The sequence below is a fragment of the Bos indicus genome, chromosome 6 (genome assembly GCF_029378745.1).
Source record: "Bos indicus isolate NIAB-ARS_2022 breed Sahiwal x Tharparkar chromosome 6, NIAB-ARS_B.indTharparkar_mat_pri_1.0, whole genome shotgun sequence".
Lineage (NCBI taxonomy): Eukaryota > Metazoa > Chordata > Mammalia > Artiodactyla > Bovidae > Bos > Bos indicus.
In genome coordinates, this window is record NC_091765.1 from 116,091,357 (window position 1) to 116,112,745 (window position 21,389).

Consider the following 21,389-nt stretch of genomic DNA (forward strand, 5'->3'; position numbering starts at 1 on the left):
AAGGACCGACGCAGCCGTGCTGCACACGTCGCTCAGGGCCGTGAAGACGACGCCTGCGGAGGAGGAGCCGGCCCAGAGCTTCACCTGCCCTGCCAAGTTTCCAGTAAAAATCAACGCGCAATGTTATCTCCTAGTACCTGTAAATTTGCGGCCAAAAGCATTTCCACCCGGCGACAAGCAAGGGTGTCGACCATGCGAGCCAGCACACGGAACGGCGTGCACAAAAGCTTGTCCACGTACAGCATCAGCACGGCACCCGACTGGCTCAGGTGGATCCCTTCCAGGCACTGGAGCGTTCTCTTCAGCATGGTGGGCTGCAGAGTGAGAGAGGAGAGAGATGAGGGCAGCGGGTTCGCCCAGTGGAAAGAATAGGTTAAAAAACCAATGGGGGCTTCCCCGGTAGCTCAGGGGTAAAGAATCCACCTGTCAATGCAGGAGACATGGGTTCGATCCCTGATCCGGGAGGATCCCACACGCAGTTGAGCAACAAAGCCTGTGCACCAAAACTCTGGGGCCTCTGCTCTGGAGCCCGGGGGCTGCAACCGCTGCACCCCGCACGCCCGGGCCGCGTCCCACAGCAAAAGAAGCCAAAAATGTCAACGCTCCATTCTTCAGGCAGAGAAAACGCGCATCAGCCGGCACCCAGGAGACTTACAGTTGAAAGATTTTCACAGCGAGACTGAATTGCCTGGATGAAAAGGCCACTGGCAGCGGAATTCCGATGGATGGCGCTGATGAAGTCCTGCACCGGAGGCTCGTGGGACAGGTTGATCAGGTCTTGAATGTGGTTCACGATGAGCCATGTCAAGTGCTCCGAATCATGCAGGTTCTGGCACTGAGGACAAAGCCAGCAATGAGAGGCCACCGTCCAGTGGACACACACGGCGACGCCACAGAAGAGGCCAGGACAGGCAGGGAGGAGAGAGCCGGTTCCAGACTGCAGCCCTCACTGAAAACGCCTAGCGTCTGGACAGCGATACTGACGAGGTCGAAACACACTTCACAGAGCCTGACCCCCGCCACCCCAGCCCCAACAACCACACAACGTGGCCGTGACATTCCATCAGGCCCCAGGGACGTGCACCCCAGCAGCTCGGCCCCCAGGGCTGAGGGCGTGGGGCGCCCAGGGCAGTGGCGGCCGCGTGAGACTCCAGGGCAGGCGGCACTCCAGCCAGAGCGCACCTGCATCCCCCGCCCCGGGCCGCGGTCCGGCCTCCTGACGGGAGCTCTCCAACTACTCTTGCTCCAACTTTGTGACAAGTCAGTGGAAAAAAAGAATTCCCTGTTAACTGTCACAGTTTTGATAGTTTCTGAATTTAAAATATGAATGATTCCTACATATCCGATGAACCTTAAGGGAAGATATTTCACATAAGATTTATAAGGAGATAAAAAATACACATTTTAAAATATGTATGTTGCCTTTTCATTATAATTCCTGATCCTAGGCAGAAATTGTTAAAACAAGATACATTTTCTGCCATCGGGTTAATGATTAATACTTTTCATGTGGGATAATTTGATACTATTAACATAAAATAAATACTTTTCCTACTGTTCTGTAAAAACATCATTATATAATTATAACAAATTACTTTAAAAAGTGGAACAAGATAGAAAAACTACTTCAACAACAAGAATGTAAAGCAATGTGTAAGTATTAACAAACTGCCATCATGGCAGGAAGAAGCTCTGCAGAGGGCGGAGGGGAGCGCGTCATGTCTGCCCCGAGGCGGGCGGTATTCCCGTCCACCCGGAGAAAGGATCAAACGTCAACGAGGTGGAACGTTGGGTCCTCTCTGAGTTGTTACCATTAAGGTTTAATTTTCTTCTGTTTACTTATTTGGCTTTTGCAAATTTTCTGTGTTAAACAAGAGATGACTGTAATTTTATGGTAAAAAAATACTAAAAGAGTCATATTTTAAAAGAATGCCATTCAAACAGGAATCTATTTAAAACGCGGCAATTAACTTCTGAAAACCTTTTCCACAGATTTAAACAGATTTAGTCAGAACCTCACTCAGATTTGTAGTTCCTTCCCATTAGTACTGTCACTGAAGACGACAAAGGCACCCAGCGCTGCAAGTGGCCTGAGCAAGTGATGGCTGACCCAGCCTTCTGCAGACGAACCTCAACTCCTGGGACCAGATCCGAGTCTGACTTCCCATTATAGTTAGGAGCAGGATTCAAATTTAGTTTTTCACTGGCGGAACTGGCGGGAGGGCGGAAGTCAGTCTGGAGCGGCATCAGCCGCGTGAACCCTGACCCCGCCACCGCCGGCATTCGCACACTTACGACGTAGTCGCAGAAGAGAATGAGGGCGCCTCTCCGCACGATCTCTCTGTTGCACATCCCCAGCTTGGAAGCCACGTCCGGATCCTCGTCCTCTCCAGACGTCTCCGGACTCAGCGACTTCGTGCTGGACAGGCTGCGTCTTCTAGAAGGAGCAACAGAAGCTCTGACGGCGTTTCTGAGGCGGCAGCGGCTTATTTTCAAAACACTGAAGACACTTATTGCTCTGTCCCAGTTCTAAAGCAGTCCGTTTACTTTAAATACGGCCATACCAGAATGATGTAAGAGCCACTCTCAGTGATCTACTCCTGAGCTATGGGATGAAGCACACGTGGAAAACTAAAGAAAAGAGGAGACTTAACAGGCAGGAAACTAAGCTGCTTGACTGGAAGGCCAACTCCACCCTGAAGTGCTCTTACCTCATCAGCGGCATCTGATCTCACAGCTACAGCCTCTGGAAGGCCCTGAAAGCTGTCAGGAGCCAGAGGAAAACCTCCCCATGCCCACGTTTCAGTCTTCAGTTGCCAGCCTAAACACACCTGCAGTGTCCATGTTATCATGGAAACCCCGACTAAAAGCTTTTCTGCAAAATTAATTCTTCACCAGCGAAGGTTATTTCAGTTCACGTTTACTTCTTACCTCATCGTAATTCCCATTACAAACAGGTGGGGTCTGCTCAGCTCTGCTCCTTATTTGGGGGACTGCATCATCACAGGCTTGTCATTTGCCTATGATAAGGCATACGAACTAAGGCATAGGCTTATCATATACCTATGATGAGGCATAAATGATTACGAACTCTGAGATTCTCAATTCTGGCCACCACTCTTAAAATGCAGCAGTTGCCATGCTCGCAAACTGACTCGAGGGTCAGTAAGATAAGGCCCTCGCCTCATCAGCCAAGGCTTAGCAGAGATGGAGACGACATCAGGACTAGAATATTCTGAAATGTGTCAACTTTTCCTACCAACATCTCAGTATTTGAATGAGAACTGGCATAAAAAAATTCTACAGGTAAAAAAAAAAAAAAGAAAACTTTACCATTTCTGTTTTTGAACGAGTGAATGGATAAGTGGACGTGCACACAACGCGAAACAAGGCAGCAATCACAAGAAGCTAATTCTGATGTGTGCAACACAGTGAATGAACCTTAAATACACTGAGCTAAGTGACAGAAGCCAGACTCAGAGGGCACAGACCACGGGCTTCCGTTCACAAGGCATTCTGCAATAGGCTACATGCAGAGGCAGAAGACGGGCACGTGGGGGACAGGTGACGGCTCTGGACACGGGAGTGCCTGTCGTGATGGCACTGTCCCAAACCTTGCTTGTGGTGGGCGACCTGACCTCACTGGGCACAGAAGAACATGTTCACTGCACCGCAAATTATATGTCAACAGAAACCCTTCCTTACTTAGTCAGCCCTCCTGCCAGCCCCAACATGACCTGCATTCAAGCTGTAACTCTGTGTTCCGCCACGGTATAGCCGTAAGGAAAAGAGCCTCTGAAGGTGGAGCAGAGAATGTGCAATTCAAATATTAGCAGTGAACACAGAGAAGGTCCAATGTCAACCCAAATTTGGTCCCAGTTTGTAGGAGGGCAAGCGCCCAAGACAGATGCTGCCAGCTACTGATAGTGAACGATCTTCCCAAATAAAAGGTGACTGCATATGCAGGACCTTAACAGCCCACCTGACAGCAGAAAGCAAAGGATCAGTCCATGACGATGCAGTCCCCCAAATAAGGAGCAGAGCAGACCCCACTGTGGCAGCCGTGGTACTTCCAGGACGTACGGCCTGGGGGCCCGGGCTCGTCTGAGAGCCGGCGTGTGCTGGGCTGTGTACAGAGCCTCAGTGACAATCTGATGAAGCAGTGCTATATCTGCAGAGTATATGTGTAACAAAAATAATGGCTTGTACTACTCTGTACCCCAAACTCTAGTGATTCACTTTCATCTTTTGGAAATGGACACGCGTCACAACAGCCAGACAAGGACACACCAGAAAGGAAAATCACACGGCAATATCCTGATTAAGACAGATGCAACACCCTCGACAAGGTACAGCAAACCGAACGCAGCAGGACATTAGAGAGGCCCCATATCACGACAAGTGGCATTTACCTAGGGATGCCAAGGACGGTTCAACATCTGTAAATCGACCAATACATCATGTTAACAAAATGAAAAATAAAAAAATGATCATCTCAACAAGAAGCACTTAACAAAGTTCAACATTTATTTATGATAAAAAAAAAAAAAAAAAAACTCTCAGTAAAATGGGTCCAGAGAGACCATTCATCAACATAATAAAGGCCATATATGGCAAGCCTGCAGCTAACATCATAGTCAATGGTGAAGAGCTGAAAGCTCTTCCTCTAAGACCAGGAATAAGATAAGGGTGCCCGCTCCCACAATCTTTACTCAACACAGTATTGGACGTCCCAGCCATAACAATTAAGCAAGAAACAGAGAGAAAAGGCATCAAGTCAGAACGAAGTCTGGCTTCCACTGCCTGCACGTGGCGTGACAGTGCATGCAGAAGCCCTGAGGCGCCCACTCAGAACCCGTCAGAAGCAACAATGAGCTCAGTAAAGCTTCAGCATACAGAATCAACACAGTAAGTCCCCCACGTACGAGTGAGTTCTGTTCTAAGGGTGCATCCTAAGTCCAACAAAATTGGCCTAAGCACTCAACTAACACAATCAGCTCTGGAAGCCCACTGTACTGCAATAGGCTTATAAATACCCTTCACACAAATAACACATGAAAAAACATACCAAAAACAAAGAAATCCTATAGTACAGTGCCTTGAAAAGTCGAGTACAACCACTGACACACGGGGGTTGGCCCTGAGTGAACAGGCAAGAAAAATGACTGGAGAGGGAGGTGGGTGGGAGACGGTAGGGCGGAAGGATCGTCAGCAAGAGGAGACAGAGGGCGGATGGAGTTTCACTCATCCTGATGTGGATGGCACAGGTTCCAGTTCCTTGCTGGATTCAATTGCATCTACTCTCTTAAAAAAAAAAAAAACGATCCGCTGATGTCTGGGTAGTAGCTTTTCTTCTCTCATCGCAGACGATATCCTGGTCTTGAAATAAAGACCCTATACCACCGGACCCTACACAGTAGTGTACGGTACCCAAAAGCACAGCCGTCTGTGGACGACGCACGCAGGCGACACTGTATGCCAGACACGTGGGCCTTGCGTGACTGGACACGTGAACACACGTTTGCATCTCTGAAAGCTCACAACTCCAAGGCCTGTATGTAGTGGACTTACTGTATACAGAAATCTGCGGCATTTTTATACACCAATAACAAACAGAGAAATTAATGAAGCCCCATTAACAATTTCATCAAAAATAATAAAATAGGAATAAATTTAACCAAGGAGGTGAAGCTTTGAGACACTGATGAAAGAAGCTAAAGAAGACACAAACGAGAGGAAAGACATTCCTTGCTCATGGATCAGCAGAATTAATACTGTTAGAGCGCTTCCCAGGCAGCTCAGAGGAAAGAACCCACCTGCAAGGCAGGAGATGCAGGTTCAAGCCCTAAGTTGGAAATATCCCCTGGAAAAAGAAATGGCAACCCACTCCAGTATTCCTGCCTGGGAAACCCCATGGACAGAGAGCCTGGAGGACTACAGTCCATGGGGGTCCCATAGAGTTGGACACAACTGAATGACTAAACAACAACAACAACATTGTTAAAATGCCCATAACATACAAAGCAATCTATCAATTCATTGCAATCCCTATCCACATTCCAGTGGCACTTTTCACAGAACTTGACAAAAAATTCCAAAATTCACACAGAACCTGTAAAAGACTCTGAAGAGCCAACACAAGCTTGAGAAAGAGAACAAACCTGGAGGTATCACGCTCCCCGATTTCAAACCACGCTCCAAACCTACAGCAGGCAAAGCACTACGGCACTGACCTAGACCCAGAGACCAGTGAACAGCAGCCAGAGCGCCGAGAAGTGAACGCACACTACTGCGACAGTGAAGCTATAACACGTGAAAATAAACAAGCGGGGGATCACGTATGCACACATGTGTGTTAACCTGTGACCGCACGCAAGTTACTTTACCTCTCTGGGGAAAGAAGCCTCCTCATCTGTAATATGCATGCAGTCCTAGGGGTTTTAATGACTTAGTATAACAGGAAGCCCTTAGAACAACACCTGGCACTTGGTGCTATGTGCGTGAAAGGACTCTGCTGCTGCAGCGTCAGGGAGATCAAATCACTAACTCACGTTAGTGCTGGGATACAATGAGGGCCCTTGTGGGGTAACATTCTCAAGGGAGAGAGAGATGGAAACCAAATTGTCACTCAAATAAACATCAAATTACAGTTTCAACACATGCCAGAAAAAAGAGGCAAAGGCTGGAGTGAGAGCAGATAGTGTGAGATTTCACCAATCAAAGAGAAATCAAGAAGCTTTCCTGAGGAAGCGATGACTGAGCTAAGAACCCAGGATGGACGGCCTTCCTGTATCTGCTGATATATGGAGAGAAATCAGGAAAATTTAAGTTCGATTGTAAAAATCTGGCAAAAACTAAATCAGTATCACAAACCTGAGGTCTGTGCCTCAAAGCCCATCCGCTCTCACCAACTCTAGATAATGCTCTGTATCATAAGGGTGGCCCACGCCCTTCGACCTCTCACCCGGAAACTCTCTCGTGTCCCCATTTCCTATTACTCTGCTTCCCTCCAGAGCAGACCTACCCTGACCACTGTTTGGAGCTGCTCTCTAAAGGCCCTCGCCCATCTTTTTTCTTCACTTCTATTTTGAAAATTTTCAAGCCAACAGAAAAACTGAAAGAATAACTCAATTAACAGTCACATACTCTTCAGCTAGATTCAACTACTAGTAAGTCGCCACGTTTGTGCTCAGGCACACACACACACACACACACACACTCACTCTAGACATGCACACACTCTACACATACACATGTAGTTTTGGGGGCCTGCACCATTTAAGAGTCATCTGCAGGTCAAGAGACTGTACCCCTAAATGCCTCGGCAGGTGTCTCCCCTAAAAGCTGCTTATAACCAAAAGCACAGCAACGAGGGCTTGTTCCAAGGGCCACGCCCACTGTTGGACCTGACAGCCGGATACTCAGGAGTTGGGGTGCCAGCCTCTGGTGTTCTTGCCTTCGCCCCAGGACGAGTCTGGGGAGCCTCACCACGTCCTCCCCGTCATACCAGGCAGGACTAGGTGGGGCGGGGCCTGAGCTAGCTGTGAGGACCCGCAGGTGCTAGGCAGGTGGACAGAAGGGAGACAGCACCCACCACGGGGCCTCGGTGTGCAGAGCAGGCCCCTCAGACCAGACACTGGCAGCCCCAGGAGCCGGGCAGAAATGCAGAGTCCCGGGCCCTACTCTCTGGGTGAACTGAATTCAATCTGAACGAGCCCCACAGGCGATTCACATGCACAGTGAAGAAGCTCTCAAGGAAGAGACTCTGACTTTCCGTTCCTGACTTTCACGGCACTGAAGCCACCATGGCGAGCTTAAACTGTCCTCTAAGCAGATTAGACGCTCACTGCTCTGCTCCCCCAGCTCGCCGTGAGCACGTGGAGGGCCGGAAACACTGACTCCTCCTCCGCACACCCAACGGCACACAGCACAGAGCGGGCCAGCACCTGCGAGCGCGGCCCGCCGGCACATCCTCGTGCCGACGCTGAGCGGACAGGGCTGACCTAGGCCCTGCAGCCTCCTGTTTCCAGAGCTTTCTCTCCTGGGGGGCTCTTAAGTCTTCCAGAAACACTGCCCCAGGGACTCAGTTTGGGGCGGGGGTGCGGAGGGGTGGTGATCAGCTTTTATCTCCACATACGCACACACGGCTGGGCAAGAGGGGCCTGAAATCAGAGTCACACCTGGAAACTTTTTACAAAAAGAGGGCCACCCACAAGCACATACTTAGTAAGTCTTTCTGAACGACAAAAAATAAGGTAGTTTTGAAACGCGGCTAAATAATGACTGCATTATCTAAGAATAACCAGAACCACATTTAACTTATAACAAAGTTAAAATGTTGCAACATTTCTGGCTCTGGAACCAATTTAAGAACAAGAACCCAGCAGGAGGGACACAGGACAAGAATGGCCCGTAAGATGGAACGGTGTCAAAGAGCTTGCCAAGGAAGTCACGTGTGAAAAGCAGTGGCTATTGTGAATGCCTGCAGTCAAACCACATTTCCCTGCAATGGTGTCCAGGAAAGAAAGGCATGGGAGCAGAACCTTTCAACGCCTCGGGAAGACCGGGCCGAGCTCCGGCCGCTGAGAGCCGCGCACAGGAGCCGGGCGGGCCTGCCGGGGGGAGAGCGCACGTACTTGGGGGTCTGCTGCACCTCTGCCCACCAGCGGTAGTCGGTGTGGCTGACGAGCAGCAGGATCTGACACCAGAGCAGCACCAGGGCCGGGTGCGTGGGGACCATGGAGCGCACCCACGCGTTCAGGCTCTCCAGGCCGTAGAAGCCGCCGTCCGCGCCGTCCCTCAGGAGCCTCGAGGCAGCTGCGGTGATCCTCCGGAACGTCCCTGGAAACAACCCAGAACAGAGCGGATTACGGGGACACGTCTGTGCTGCTCCTGGCGGCCCAACGCTTCACAGCCACGTGAAGCTTTTACACCAAAGCGGCACACGCAGGGCTCCTTCCTACATTCACACGTCCAGGGCGCCTGGCACTTCGGAAACTCCAGCCTGACAATTCGCCTCCTTAACTGAGCAGCCATGGAAGCGGGCGCCCCACCGTCCCCTCCTCCCCAAGGAGACCAGGCTCTCCAGGGGCTCCGGGCAGGAAGCCTCGCTGGTGCCAACAGTGGACACAGCCCCACAAAAAGGGCAGCAGCCCCTACGCGGCCTGTAGTCAGGTCACTTGCAGCCAGAACAGCCCGAGCCACAGCCCTGCGGGTGGGCAGGGCGCGGCCATCCTGCAGGCTCCAGCGAGCTGAGGGCCGGGTGGCCCCCACGCCCACCATGACACGACCACCTGGGTTGGGTGGCCAGGCAGGCAGGCATCTACGCTCAGTCCTGCATGTCAGCAGCAGACCCAGGCAGGCTCTGCTCCAGCTTCCCCACAGTGTTCTCCTCAGGGCCCGGAAGCTCTCCCCCAGGGGAGAGCGGATTCCTGTTTCCTTCTAGCCCACCTCAAAATGGACACGAAGCCAGCTCCACATGCCCCAGGGACGCAAGGACACGAATTTGTCCACAAAGTACAAATGTTGCTTTGGCCCACACATACAGGGGAATATAGGCCCTTTTGAAAATACCAGGAAGTGAGCTGGGCCTGCAGGAAGGCAGCAAGGGGGCAGGAATGCTGCCCGTGGCTGGGCAGGCGTCTGCAGGGCGGTGGGAAGGGGCAGGCGACGGGGCGACTGGACGACACGGTGAGCAGCAGGGAGCCTCACGGTGGCCACAGGCCAGACCCAGCCCTGCCCGTGGCAAAGTGATGGACACTGTCAGCCCGCTGCCGGCTCCCCCTGCTTCCATCTGGGCAGCCGGTTTCTGAGCACCTGTAAAGTGGAGACCAGGTGCCTTCTTGTCTGTTTGCGCCAGATGGAATCCGACACAGGCCAACGACTGTGGGGTTCACTCCCCTCCTCCAACACGAGGGGTAACAAAGTGAAAACACAAGGCCGTTACTCAGACTGGTTCCTATTTTAAGAAATAACACCTGAAATGGGCAAATTCAAAGGTCTCAATTTTCAGTGCAGGGTGTAATTATTGTCATTGTTTAAGCAATGCAAAAACAAAAATTACCAACTTTAGATGCTAAAGGCACCTTATTTATATAAAAGTACACGATGATTTAATTTTATCTCAAAACCAATCACACAGTAATTCTGCCCCCTAGTGTGTTTAAAAGAAATGGCGTCCAAATACACGAGGAGCTAGAAACAAGACCTTAATACACACCCATCGCCGCTTATTTACAAACACCAACATTACATGGTGATCAAAACCATCCCCAAGAAAAAAAAGGCAAAAAGGCAAAACGGCTGTCTGAGGAGGCCTTACAGATAGCTGAGAAAAGAAGAGAAGCGAAAGGCAAAGGAGAAAAGGAAAGATATACCCATTCAAATGGCGAGTCCCAAAGAATAGCAAAGAGAGATAAGAAAGCCTTCCTCAGTGATCAATGCAAGGAAATAGAGGAAAACAATAGAATGGGAAAGACTAGAGATCTCTTCAAGAAAATTAGAGATACCAAGGGAACATTTCATGCAAAGATGGGCTCAATAAAGGACAGAATTGGTATGAACCTAATGAAAACAAAAGATACTAAGAAGAGGTGGCAAGAATACACAGAAAAACTATACAAAAAAGATCCTGATGACCCAAATAACCACGATAGTGTGATCACTCACCTAGAGCCAGACATCTTAGAATGCAAAGTCAAGTGCCCTTAGGAAGCATCACTACGAACAAAGCTAGTGGAGGTGATAGAATTCCAGTTGAGCTATTTCAAGTCCTAAATCATGATGCAGACAGAGTACATCATGCGAGATGCGGGGCTGGATAAAGCACAAGCCACAATCAAGACTGCCTGGAGAAAGGTCAATCACCTCAGATATGCAAATACCACCACCCTTATGGCAGGAAGTGAAGAGGAACTAAAGCGCTTCTTGATGAAGCTAAAAGAGGAGAGTGAAAAAGCTGGCTTAACATTCAACATTCAAAAATCTAAGGTCACGGTATCCGGTCCCATCACTTAATGGCAAAGATGGGGGAAAAATGGAAACAGAGAGAGACTTTATTTCCTTGGGCTCCAAAATCAGTGCAGATGGTGACTGCAGCCATGATATTAAAAAACACTTGCCCCTTGGAAGAAAAGCTAATGACAAACCTAGGCAGCATATTAAAAAGCAGAGACATTACTTTGCTGACAAAGATCCACCTAGTCAAAGCTATGGTTTCTCCAGTAGTCATGTATGGATGTGAGAACTGGACCATAAAGAAGGCCGAGTGCCAAAGAATTGATGCTTTTGAACTGTGGTGTTGGAGAAGACTTTTCAGAACCCCTTGGACTGCAAGGAGATCAAACCAGTTCATTAGAAGGACTGATGCTGAAGCTGAAACTCCAATACTTTGGCCATGTGAAGAACTGATGTGAAGAACGGACTCATTGCAGAAGACCCTGATGCTGGGAAAGACTGAAGGCAGAAGGAGAAGGGGACGAAAGAGGATGAGATGGCTGGATGGCATCATCGACTCAATGGACTGGTCTGAACAAGCTCCGATAGATGGTGATGGACAGGGAGGCCTGGTGCACCGCAGTCCATGGAGTCACAGAGTTGGACACGACTGAGTGCCTGAATAAGGAACAATAAGGACCAACTGAACTATCTCCAAAGACATGAGCTGCAAAATCCAGGTGCCCCGACGCCTGGCCGGGACTCCTGAGCAGGGCACAGCCGCTCACACTCCACTCCACAAGTGGCTGTTCAAATTTAACCAAAATTAGATCAAATAAAAGCGCTTCAGCCACAGCAGTCACACTTCCAGAGCCCATGGGCCACATGCAAGCACAAGTAGCTGGGTTAGCACAGACACGGAACATGTGCACCCTGCAGGAAGCGGGCTGGGCGGCCCTGCAGCAGACACAAAAGTGTCCTCCCTGATCTCTGAGGAAAGGAGGATGGTTAGAACAGCAGGGGAGCGAGCACCGTGAAATCCCTGGGTGCGGCGAAGGCCGCAGAACGTACCGCTCTTATCAAAGAAGGTGGAAAGCAGCCCCTGATGTGAACTGGGGTCAGATCCACACCAAATGATGGCCAAATATGAAAGTGACCAACATGCTAATAACAACTGATTCTTCAATGCCTTAATTATCCTCTCAACTTCACACTTAAAGTGGTGGGTTGGTGGGGCATAAATTGGAAGATCCTCAGAAAGAAAACTGTTTCCGTGTTAAGTAAATAAGATGGCTTAAAGCTATAGCCCATTATCACAAACTCTGACTACACCCCAGGGCCGAGGGCGCCTGCAGTCACGCGGCGCAGCTGAGGAGGCATCCGGCCCCATCATTCTCGGTCCCGCTGCCTCCCAGGCCCTCTGGCCCTGGCCGCTCTCAGAAACTCTCTCCAAAGCGCCAGCTCCTTCTCCTCCAGGCCTCAGCTTTGCGGTCGACGAGGAGAGCCCGCCCCGTGCTGCCTGCCACTGTCTTGTTTCCTGATCCGGAGACATCAGGACCTGCGGCGGCACCTCTGTGTACCGGCATCTCTGTGTATCGGCATCTCTGTGTACTGTCCGACTCGCTGGACTGACAGCCGCAGAGGCAGGAATCACATCAGCTCTACTGACCACCGCACACCCAGGCCCGGCCCGGCGGCGGGTGACTCAGCACCTCTTTCTCAAGCGAATAAAGGGCGATGATGGTAATGACCTTCTGCTTTAATGGTACGTATCTGCGTGTGTGCTTTAATTGCGTTAAGGTGATATATACACGAGTGGGATTTGAACTCGTGTGTATATATCACTTTGATGCAAATTAAAAATCTCGTAACACAAGAGGATTTGATTCTACAGGTGCCCTGCCGCATCCCTCTGAGGGCAACTTCTCATCGCTCTGCTTCAGGTCTGGTGGTTGCCTCCGAGCTCACCCTGACGCGCTTTCATCGCCTGCAGCAGACCCTCAGGTACTCTGTCCACTCCGCTTCCCTCGCTCACTGTTGTTTGCTGTTCAGTTGCTAAATTGTGTCCAACCCTTTGCAGTACCCTAACTGTAGCACACCCGGCCTCCCTGTGCTTCACCCCCTCCCGGAGCCTGCTCAAACTCATGTCACTGAGTCGGTGATGCCCTCCAGCCATCTCATCCTCTGTCACCCCTTCTCCTCCTGCCCCCAATCTTTCCCAGCAACAGGGTCTTTTCCAATGAGTCGGTTCTTCACATCAGGTGGCCAAAGTATTGGAGTTTTAGCTTCAACATCAGTCCTTCCAATGAATATTCAGGGTTGATTTCCTTTAGGATTTACTGGTTGGATCTCCTTGCAGTCCAAGGGACTCTCAAGAGTCTTCTCCAACACCACAGTTCAAAAGCATCATTCTTCGGCACTCAACTTTCTTTATGGTTCAACTCTCACATCCATATGTGACCACTGGAAAAACCATAGCTTTGACTATACGGACCTTTGTCGGCAAAGTAACATCTCTGTGTTTTAACACGCTATCTAGGTTTGTCATAACTTTTCTCCCCGTGCTACTGGAAAGTAACCCCCTCCCGCAAAGGAAGGCTGTCCAACCTCTCAGCGGGCCCAGGGTGGCCGGACTCTTGCAGCCCTGAGACCACAAGTCAGAGACCCTCCCTTCTGCCATGGGGAAGGAGCCCACCAGACAACAGAGCCAGCACAGTAAGAGCTGAGATATGGAAACAGGCAACGTGGCCACAGGATGAAGCACACTGGGGGCCGCCACCCAGAGGGCACCCACTCCCACACCTCCAGATGTGCTGCGGGTCTGGGCCAAGCTTTCCTGCTGTTTGTGTTTCCCCGAGATTAGAACTGCCTTTCGCTTTTCTTGCTGAACAAAGAAAGATATGCCTCTACCCGATACCTAGCAAGACCACTGCTTTTGAAAACGCTCATTCCTCTTGAAAAACTCGGGCCCCTTCCTATGCCTGCTACAGGGCAGGGACTTTGTGATCTCTCTCACTCTCTCTCGTGCAATGACTTTTTAAATTCACAATCATACATAAAGGCAACAGAACATCCTGACTTCCCGAATCTTTAACACAGCAGAGGCCCTCAGATTCACGTTCGCACAGCACCGCGTCGTCAAATACACACAGGGCACAGCAGAGCTGGCTCTGCGCACACCTGCACGCCGGGTGTGTTGGCAGGGCGGGGCACAGGCGCTCTAGCCAGGCTAGTGCGGTGCACCTACCGGACTTGAAGATGTGGATGAGACACATGAGCAGCGTGCCCAGCTCCTGGCAGTAGAAAGTCTGCTGCTGCTCGCTCACCTCCACTCTCAGCTGCTTTGTAACAATGTCCTCTAAGAGGACTCCAACCAGCTGGAGCAGAAACCTTCAGAGAGAGGGAGAAGGGGAGAGCAAAGTAGGTGACTGTCACAGAGCACTCCTAAGAAGTACACCCACGAACATCACACACACGGTAGGTACAGGGGGAGTCCAACGCAAGAGAAGCAGAACAGGGAAGCGTGAGTCGCTCAGTCATGTCGACTCTGTGCAACCTCACGCACTACAGCCCGCCAGGCTCCTCTGTTCTTAGGATTCCCCAGGCAAGAATATTAGAGTGGGTTGCCATTTCCTTCTCCAGAGGATCTTCCCGACCCAAGAATCGAAACTGGGTTTCTTGCACTGCAGGCAAATTCTTCACCGTGTGAGCCACCAGGGAAGCCCAATACAATGAGAGGAGGAGAGAGGCCCTGGATGAAGCCACTTGACCTCTCTGTGCACCACTTTCCTAACAAGATGGGATAAGCACAGCACCTCTGAGGGCGTGTCAGGAGGCTCAAGGGACCTGTGGTGTTCCTTCCAGGCTTTCAGCCATCAAGCGGGCTGATGCCCACCACAGGGCGTTCCTGCAGCCCGCACCTCAGCCACCTGCCTAACCGCGACAGCGTGAGCCGCAGGCTGCGTGCTGACCAGGTTCACCCGCCTCATCTCCACGACGACCTCTACCTACGGCCACCCAAGGGTGGCACACGGCCATCACGCAGGCAGGAAGTGAGCGCCCAGGACATGCTCTGCAGGCTCTAACTCAGAGCACACCCGAGTACAGCAGACGAGGAGGCACACTTGTCTAACAGCAAGTCTGTACAGTGCCCGAGTCATGAGCGTGGCCTCCAAGGAGCTTCCCAACATCGACACGGGCAGACACGATCTGACACCACAAATACACTGGTGGGGCTTCCCAGGGGCTCAGTGGTAAAGAACCCGGCTGCGATGCAGGAGATGCAGGTTCAGTGCCTGGGTCAGGAAGATCCCCTGGAGAGGGGAATGCCAACAGGCTCCAGTATTCTTATCTGGAGAATCCCACGGACAAAGGAGCCTGGTGCGCTACAGTCCACAGGGTCGCAAAGAGTTGGACACAACTGAATGACCAAGAACACACAAGTATACGAGGGGAGCACAGCAGAGCAGTCCACCTGGCAGGGAGCAGGATTCTACTGCCTATGGTGTCAGGAGGGCAGTACACAGTGGGGAGGAAAAGAAGCGGGTCTTTTTAGTGGGTCTTCCTACGTTTTCCAACTCTCTGCAGGCAACGCACCCACAGACTAGTCTGGGCAGTCTTCAGAGGGTCTGATTCAGGACCTGACCGAGCCTGCAGAGAGGAAGGACCAAGGGCCAGAGACGAGGCTGGCTGGGCAAAGAGAACACACCGGCTCCTTAAGCCACGTTGTTGGTCTTAGGGCTCCAACACCACACGACAGCCCAAGGCCACGGACTAGACGTGACACGCACCTGGCAAATGTTTCTTCCGGCAGATTCTTCATCTGTCTCCCTTCAGTGTGCTCCTCCAGTGCTGAAGTACTGTCCCCATCTCTTAACCTACTGATTGTCGGACAGGAGACCAAGTACGGAGAGAAGGAGAGCTCCTGGATGCGGGACAGGACGATGTCCTCGGTCGACTGGGAAATCAGCACCCGCAGGATGGCCAGGATGCCTGACACCCACAGCTGGACCGTGCTCACCGCTGCCTGGGGACAGAGCCGGGGAAGCGCTGCTGAGGAGGACAGCCAGACACCCCCCTGCCAACGCCAGTTACGGAGACCCCCCTCCCCTCACCCCCAGTTTGACAAAGCCGCCTGAGTCCCTGTCTCGCTGGTTCTCAAAGCGCGGCTGGGACCAGCGGCCTCAGTGCTGTCTGGAACCCCATGAAACAGGCAAAGTCTCCACCCCCAGCCCTGCAGACACCCCCAGGCGCACCAGGTGGGGGACCCAGAACGCCACCAGGAGCCAGGTACTCACCAGGGTGTCTGGGGTGACGAACATACTCCGTAAAAGCATGTCCACAGGGCGTAGGGAGGAGGGGGCCAAAATCTCAAACAACGTGTTCAGCACTCCCAGGGCCTCGTGAGAATCAATGTGCATCTGTTGCGAGTGAATGTCGCAGACGTTTCCCCGTAAGCCAGCAGAAAAAAGGTCAACGCTGCCCTCCACGTGAGGTGTCTCACGGCCTGATGACCTGGACCATCCCATCGTTCCCACCCCGCAAAACTTCCATACGACTCAACGTCAGTAGCAAACCAAGGAAACGTTTTTTTAGAACAATACCGTAACAGCTACGTTTTTTTTCGCACGATGGAAATCTTTTCATTTCATTTAGATTTTTACTAAATAAACCAAATATGCTTTCTGCACAAATTCAAATAGATCCAAGTATGAGATTTACTCAGCTGAGCCCGCATGGCCTGCCACAGTCACCACCGCTCCGGGGACCGGCCCCTGCTGCACCCCTTCCTGCACGCGCAGCTCACCCACGTGGGCATCACAATCTCTGTCTTCTACCTTCTTTCACTCTCTTCACCTGCACTCCATCCCCACCCCACCACCGAGTAGACGACGTTCGCAAATTAGTGCAGTTCTCTTTAACTTCCTCCACATTCCTGTACCTGTAGAGAAGTTTTTAAGTTGTTTCGAAAAATTGTATTATGTCTCTGTTTTTTTTCCACTAAAAAATAAATGAAGAACGGGTTTCAAACCTTAAGGTTACTTTTAAAGGATGCAGAATGGTCCCGATTGAGTGTGCACACAGCGCACTCGCCCGCCGCCCTGCCGCTGAGCCCGTCACAGCTGACAGGGTGCACATGGCCACGGCTGCGGGGAGTGCCTTCTCTCCTAGGTTTCAGAACACTGTGCCGCCTGCGCCTCCGGTTCCCCGCCCCGCCCCCGTCTGGTCCGCAGGGCCCCTCACACCTCCGGGGCTCGGCCGCATCCCACTGCCCACCCACCCTGGCCCGCAGTGCCCCCGCCCCCTCCAGGCCGGCACCCCAGGGGCTTGCTTCAGCCTCCTCGGGGACCTCCTGCTCTCCCAACCCAACACATGCGGATGAGGCTCCGAGCTCCCCCTGAATCTCGCTCCGTCCAGGTGGCCCCTAAGCCATCACCTTGCAGCCACTGACCTGCCCCTCCTCTCACGCCCACTGAAGCTGTCAGCACAGCTCGCTGGTTCTGCATCCGAGCTGCGTCCAGCGGGTGCCCCTTCCTGCCCCTCTGTCCCCATGCCCGGGTCTATGCAGGCCCTGAGCTGTGAGCGGCTCTCTCCGCTACCCCTACCCTGACCGCCTGTTCAGCTCTCAGATTCACCCTGCCCCCCTTCCTACCAAGCCCCCTGAGGGCTCTCCCACAGCCCCCCCAGAGAGAGCTTCCCCAGGTATCTGCTCAGGTCACCCTCACGTCCTTCGCGTCCCCCCTCCACAACCCTCGTCAGACGCTACAGACAGTAACCAGGCCCTGTGCTGGCTGTCCCCAGCCCTAGGCCAGCATCCTCCGGGGCCAGGAGGGCAGGCGTAGTCGGGGGGGACATGCGGATGCACCCTGCGCTGTGCCCCTGGCCCACAGACCACCCGGCACACAGTGCCACTGCAGGGGAAGGTACGCTGGGCGTTCACCCCGCACTGCGGCCCCGGCCCGCTGCCTCCTCAGTGTCTGCGGTGAGAGGAGTGCAGAGCTCACGGAGCCCCACCCTGGAGATGCGTCCCTGCGGCCATGGATGCCTCGGCCAGCTGAAAACAGCGGAGCCACCCACTCATTAAAACTGCGTCTTATCAGGCCCTCCCTGGCGGTCCAGGAGCTGGGACCCATCCTTCCACTGCCTGAAGCCTGGGTCTGATCCCTGGTCGGGAGCTGAGATCCCGCAGCCACATGTCAGGTGCCAGTCATCAAAAAAATCCTGTGTATCTGTTGTTCTTACCAAACGCCATGACCCCGCTCCCCGGCCCCCACCCTGGCCTCAGGATGACGGTCTGTGACGAGAGCAGAGCAAGCAGCTGACGCCGTGAAGACAGGGCCTACCCGCTCCCGTCAGCACCAAGAGCCATGGGCACCGCACCGCCCAGAGCACTCACTCCCGAGCTGGCCGACCTGGACGAGCTGACGGGCACCTGCTGGCGGCACCCACGGCACCTCACAGCCAGAGCTGTGCCGGCGGCAGGCAGGGTGTCCTGGCAGCGGCCTCTGGAGTGACCGTCTTTGGCGCGTCCCTGCTGCTGACTCCGAGGCGGTGCTGCACCCGGCAGGGAGTCCCGCCCTCAACCCTGCACGCGTGGGGCCCACCGATGGCACCGTTCAACCACAGAGATCCTAAGTGTCGGCTTACTGCTAAGCTACTCTGTAAGCAGCAAGAGAAAACCCTCCCTGACAGAGCAAACAGGAGGGAGGCAGGGTGAGCCGGAAAGGAGGCAGCCCCGAGGCGCCGTGGGCACCAGGCTGTCTCTGACCCGGGCCCCGCACTGGCCCCGGTGCACAGTTAACGCCGATGAAACGCGCCTGCTGGGAGTGAGCCTGAGCACGCAGCTCCAAGGCTGGCCCCACGGGAGGCGCAGGTGGGGGCGGGGGGGGGACGCACCTGCTGCTTGGCCAGCATCGGGAGGATGACGTCGGCCACCTGCCGGGACAGCCGCTTCCACCTGTCCTCGCTCTCCTTGTGGCACTGCCGCAGGACCAGCGTGAACATCTCCAGCACCTGCGGGGACGGCCCAGATGCTTGAGCCCGGCCCGCACGCCCCAGGCGCCGTGCACACCAGGCGGACCCAGCACGGCCACGCCTCGGGCCTTCCCAGGCTCCAACCAGAGGAAAGCCGGGCGCCTGTCGGCCTCGGGCAGAGCACAGGGGCAGGACCGGACCGCCGCGCAGGGGCCCCGGCTGAGCCTTCCCCTCTGCTCTGCGCTCTGCAAAGCTCCCCTCCCCCTGAAGACGGTTTGGGTCCCCGGCTCCCGTGAGCCTTCCCCTCTGCTCTGCGCTCTGCAAAGCTCCCCTCCCCCTGAAGACGGTTTACTTCAGAAGAGTTCTCCGTGGGTGAGCCCCAGTTTGGTCGTGATCCCTCCTAAACAGAGACCCCTGAACGCCTGCTTGATAAACACGGCCTTGCTGGCATGGGGCCACCGTGAACCTGCTGCCAGGACGGCGCTCACACGACAGCAGACAGGGAGAGATGCAGGTGCCAGGCAGCCTGCAAAGCTGAAAATGCTTAATCGCAGAGACAGTCTACAGCCCAGTCTATAAAATGCCACGTTCCAGGCGGAGCCCACTCCCTGGAAAGCCTGCCCGGCCGCCTCCTCCCACAGCGGCCTCTCCCTTCCCAGGACCCAGCGGCACGTACGCAGAGACAGGCAAGTCTGCGCTGTGACCCGTCTTCCCAAACCAAGGCCAGCCGCGCTCTGCCCCGTAAGCCAGGCTGCGGACGCGCGGGACACCAGCCCATGTGCCTGCCAAGAGCTGGGCACTGGCTCTCGACCCTCTTATGGAAGTTGTACTTTTAATCCTACGGGATTTAATTCAACGCTAAGTATTTAGTTAAATATTACCTAGGTTAAGCAAAACGAGAATGCATAGAAGTTTCTTTGAGAGAATCTGTGCCAGAGACAAACAGTAACAGGGATTACTGAGACCATGAGGGCGAGGCCCCTGCCAGTCATGGAAGAGCGCTCTCTAAAATGCCAGGTTTCAGACAGCCTCACACCATCTGAAATTCCAAATGTACCTGGAGGAAAGCGGAGCCAGAAATCAGTGCAAAGACTCTGGTCCTCCACCAACACGGTGGTAAATACATGTACAATCAAGTGTTTAAATCACTTCAGGCTGAGACCTTTCAAAACACTCAGAACTCCAGCACCGTGATCAACGCTGCTGACTGATTTTTCCTTGTTTTGGAAAAGGGTCCTCCACCACCTTGACTGAACTTATGACCGTCGGCCAGGCGTGGGGCCTTAAAGAGAGACCCCGTTAAGCCTTCCGCCTGCAGTGTCTCCCCACTGCCCAAGAGCCCAGGGCTGGCACAGAGCCACACTCGCTGACGAGCGGACAGGGCCACCGCAGGCTTCCTGCCACTCCTGCTCCCCTACCCCACCCCTTACCTGATGGTACTGGATGAGTCTCAGTAACATGGACACCACCACCTCTTTCTGGGTTTCAAGCTCTTTTCCTGCATCAGCCTTATTGGTTCCTCTTAAAACGAAGAGGTCGTGGACTATGGGCTGCAGGGCAGGTATGGCTGTGGGCACAGAAGGACACTAAGAAGGCGCTCGGGAGACGACACTGACGCCTCCAGACGATTTCCAAGAAACAGAGGTCTGATCCACACTCGACTCGGCGATCAGGGATAATTTCAGGTTACCCAGGAGTGCACGGAGATTATCTGTACGCCATCCTGGAAGGTCAAGGGTCTTCCCTGACACTTCACAAGGTTGTGAAATCTTTTTGAAAACTAGGACTTCTGTGACATAACATTACTTCTGACACAAAGTGACACAAATTCAAAAGTCGAATTTAAACTAAAAAACAGCAGCATTCTAACCTCATACACCATCTGCTCAGTCACCTGAAAAGAGCACAGATGCTTTTCCCACAGAAAACACTTAGAGGATTAGATTTCTATAGTGTTTCAAGCAACTCAACTCAGTCTCTCGTTAGACTAAGCGTTTCCCCCTCAAGGCGTGTCTTTACTCAAAACAGCAAAGTGAAGTCTTTGGCCGAACACACCCTCAGGAGTAAACTAGGAAGGCCTTTCACTGAGGAGCATCAGCCGGGCCAAGTCACCAAGTTACTGAAAGGCACACTCTCACCCTCAGCCTCTCTCACACTCTCTCTCTCTCACACACATGCAGACTCATACACACACTCACACACACATACTGGCTGAGTTTCCCACAGATGACCAGGCTCTGTAGTGGAGACAAAAAGGTCTGACTGTCCATCAACTTTCTTTCCAAACAAAGAACTTGCTTCCCTCTGGTCTGGGAAGCCTCAGCCGCCCCTCCAGTGAGGCCTGCACTCTCAGCTCCAGGGCCCAGGCACACGCAGTCAGGGCCCCTCTGCCGAGGCCGGGACAGGGGCCTACAGTAGGCTGGCCGCCTTGCTAGCGTGGAGGCGGAAAGGAGCTGAGCCCTGCGTACCCCCGCCCCCGG

At 53.1% G+C, this 21,389-nt stretch overlaps 1 protein-coding gene across 3 annotated transcripts in view; it reads right to left on the reverse strand.

Moving 5' to 3' along the window:
- Window positions 1-21,389, reverse strand: part of HTT (huntingtin) — a 125,501-nt gene that overhangs the window by 21,990 nt on the left and 82,122 nt on the right. For all 3 annotated transcript variants that reach the window (XR_011567014.1, XM_070790927.1, XM_019963246.2), the window contains 9 exons: window positions 20,340-20,476; window positions 18,832-18,948; window positions 16,233-16,355; window positions 15,726-15,961; window positions 14,183-14,325; window positions 8,637-8,841; window positions 2,296-2,437; window positions 656-835; window positions 138-314 (listed from right to left, as the gene is read on the reverse strand). Coding sequence is in view for 2 of the 3 variants with exons in the window: in XM_070790927.1 (XP_070647028.1) it covers window positions 138-314; window positions 656-835; window positions 2,296-2,437; window positions 8,637-8,841; window positions 14,183-14,325; window positions 15,726-15,961; window positions 16,233-16,355; window positions 18,832-18,948; window positions 20,340-20,476 (1,460 nt within the window). In the remaining variant the exon portion in view is untranslated. The remainder of the gene's footprint in view (window positions 1-137; window positions 315-655; window positions 836-2,295; window positions 2,438-8,636; window positions 8,842-14,182; window positions 14,326-15,725; window positions 15,962-16,232; window positions 16,356-18,831; window positions 18,949-20,339; window positions 20,477-21,389) is intronic.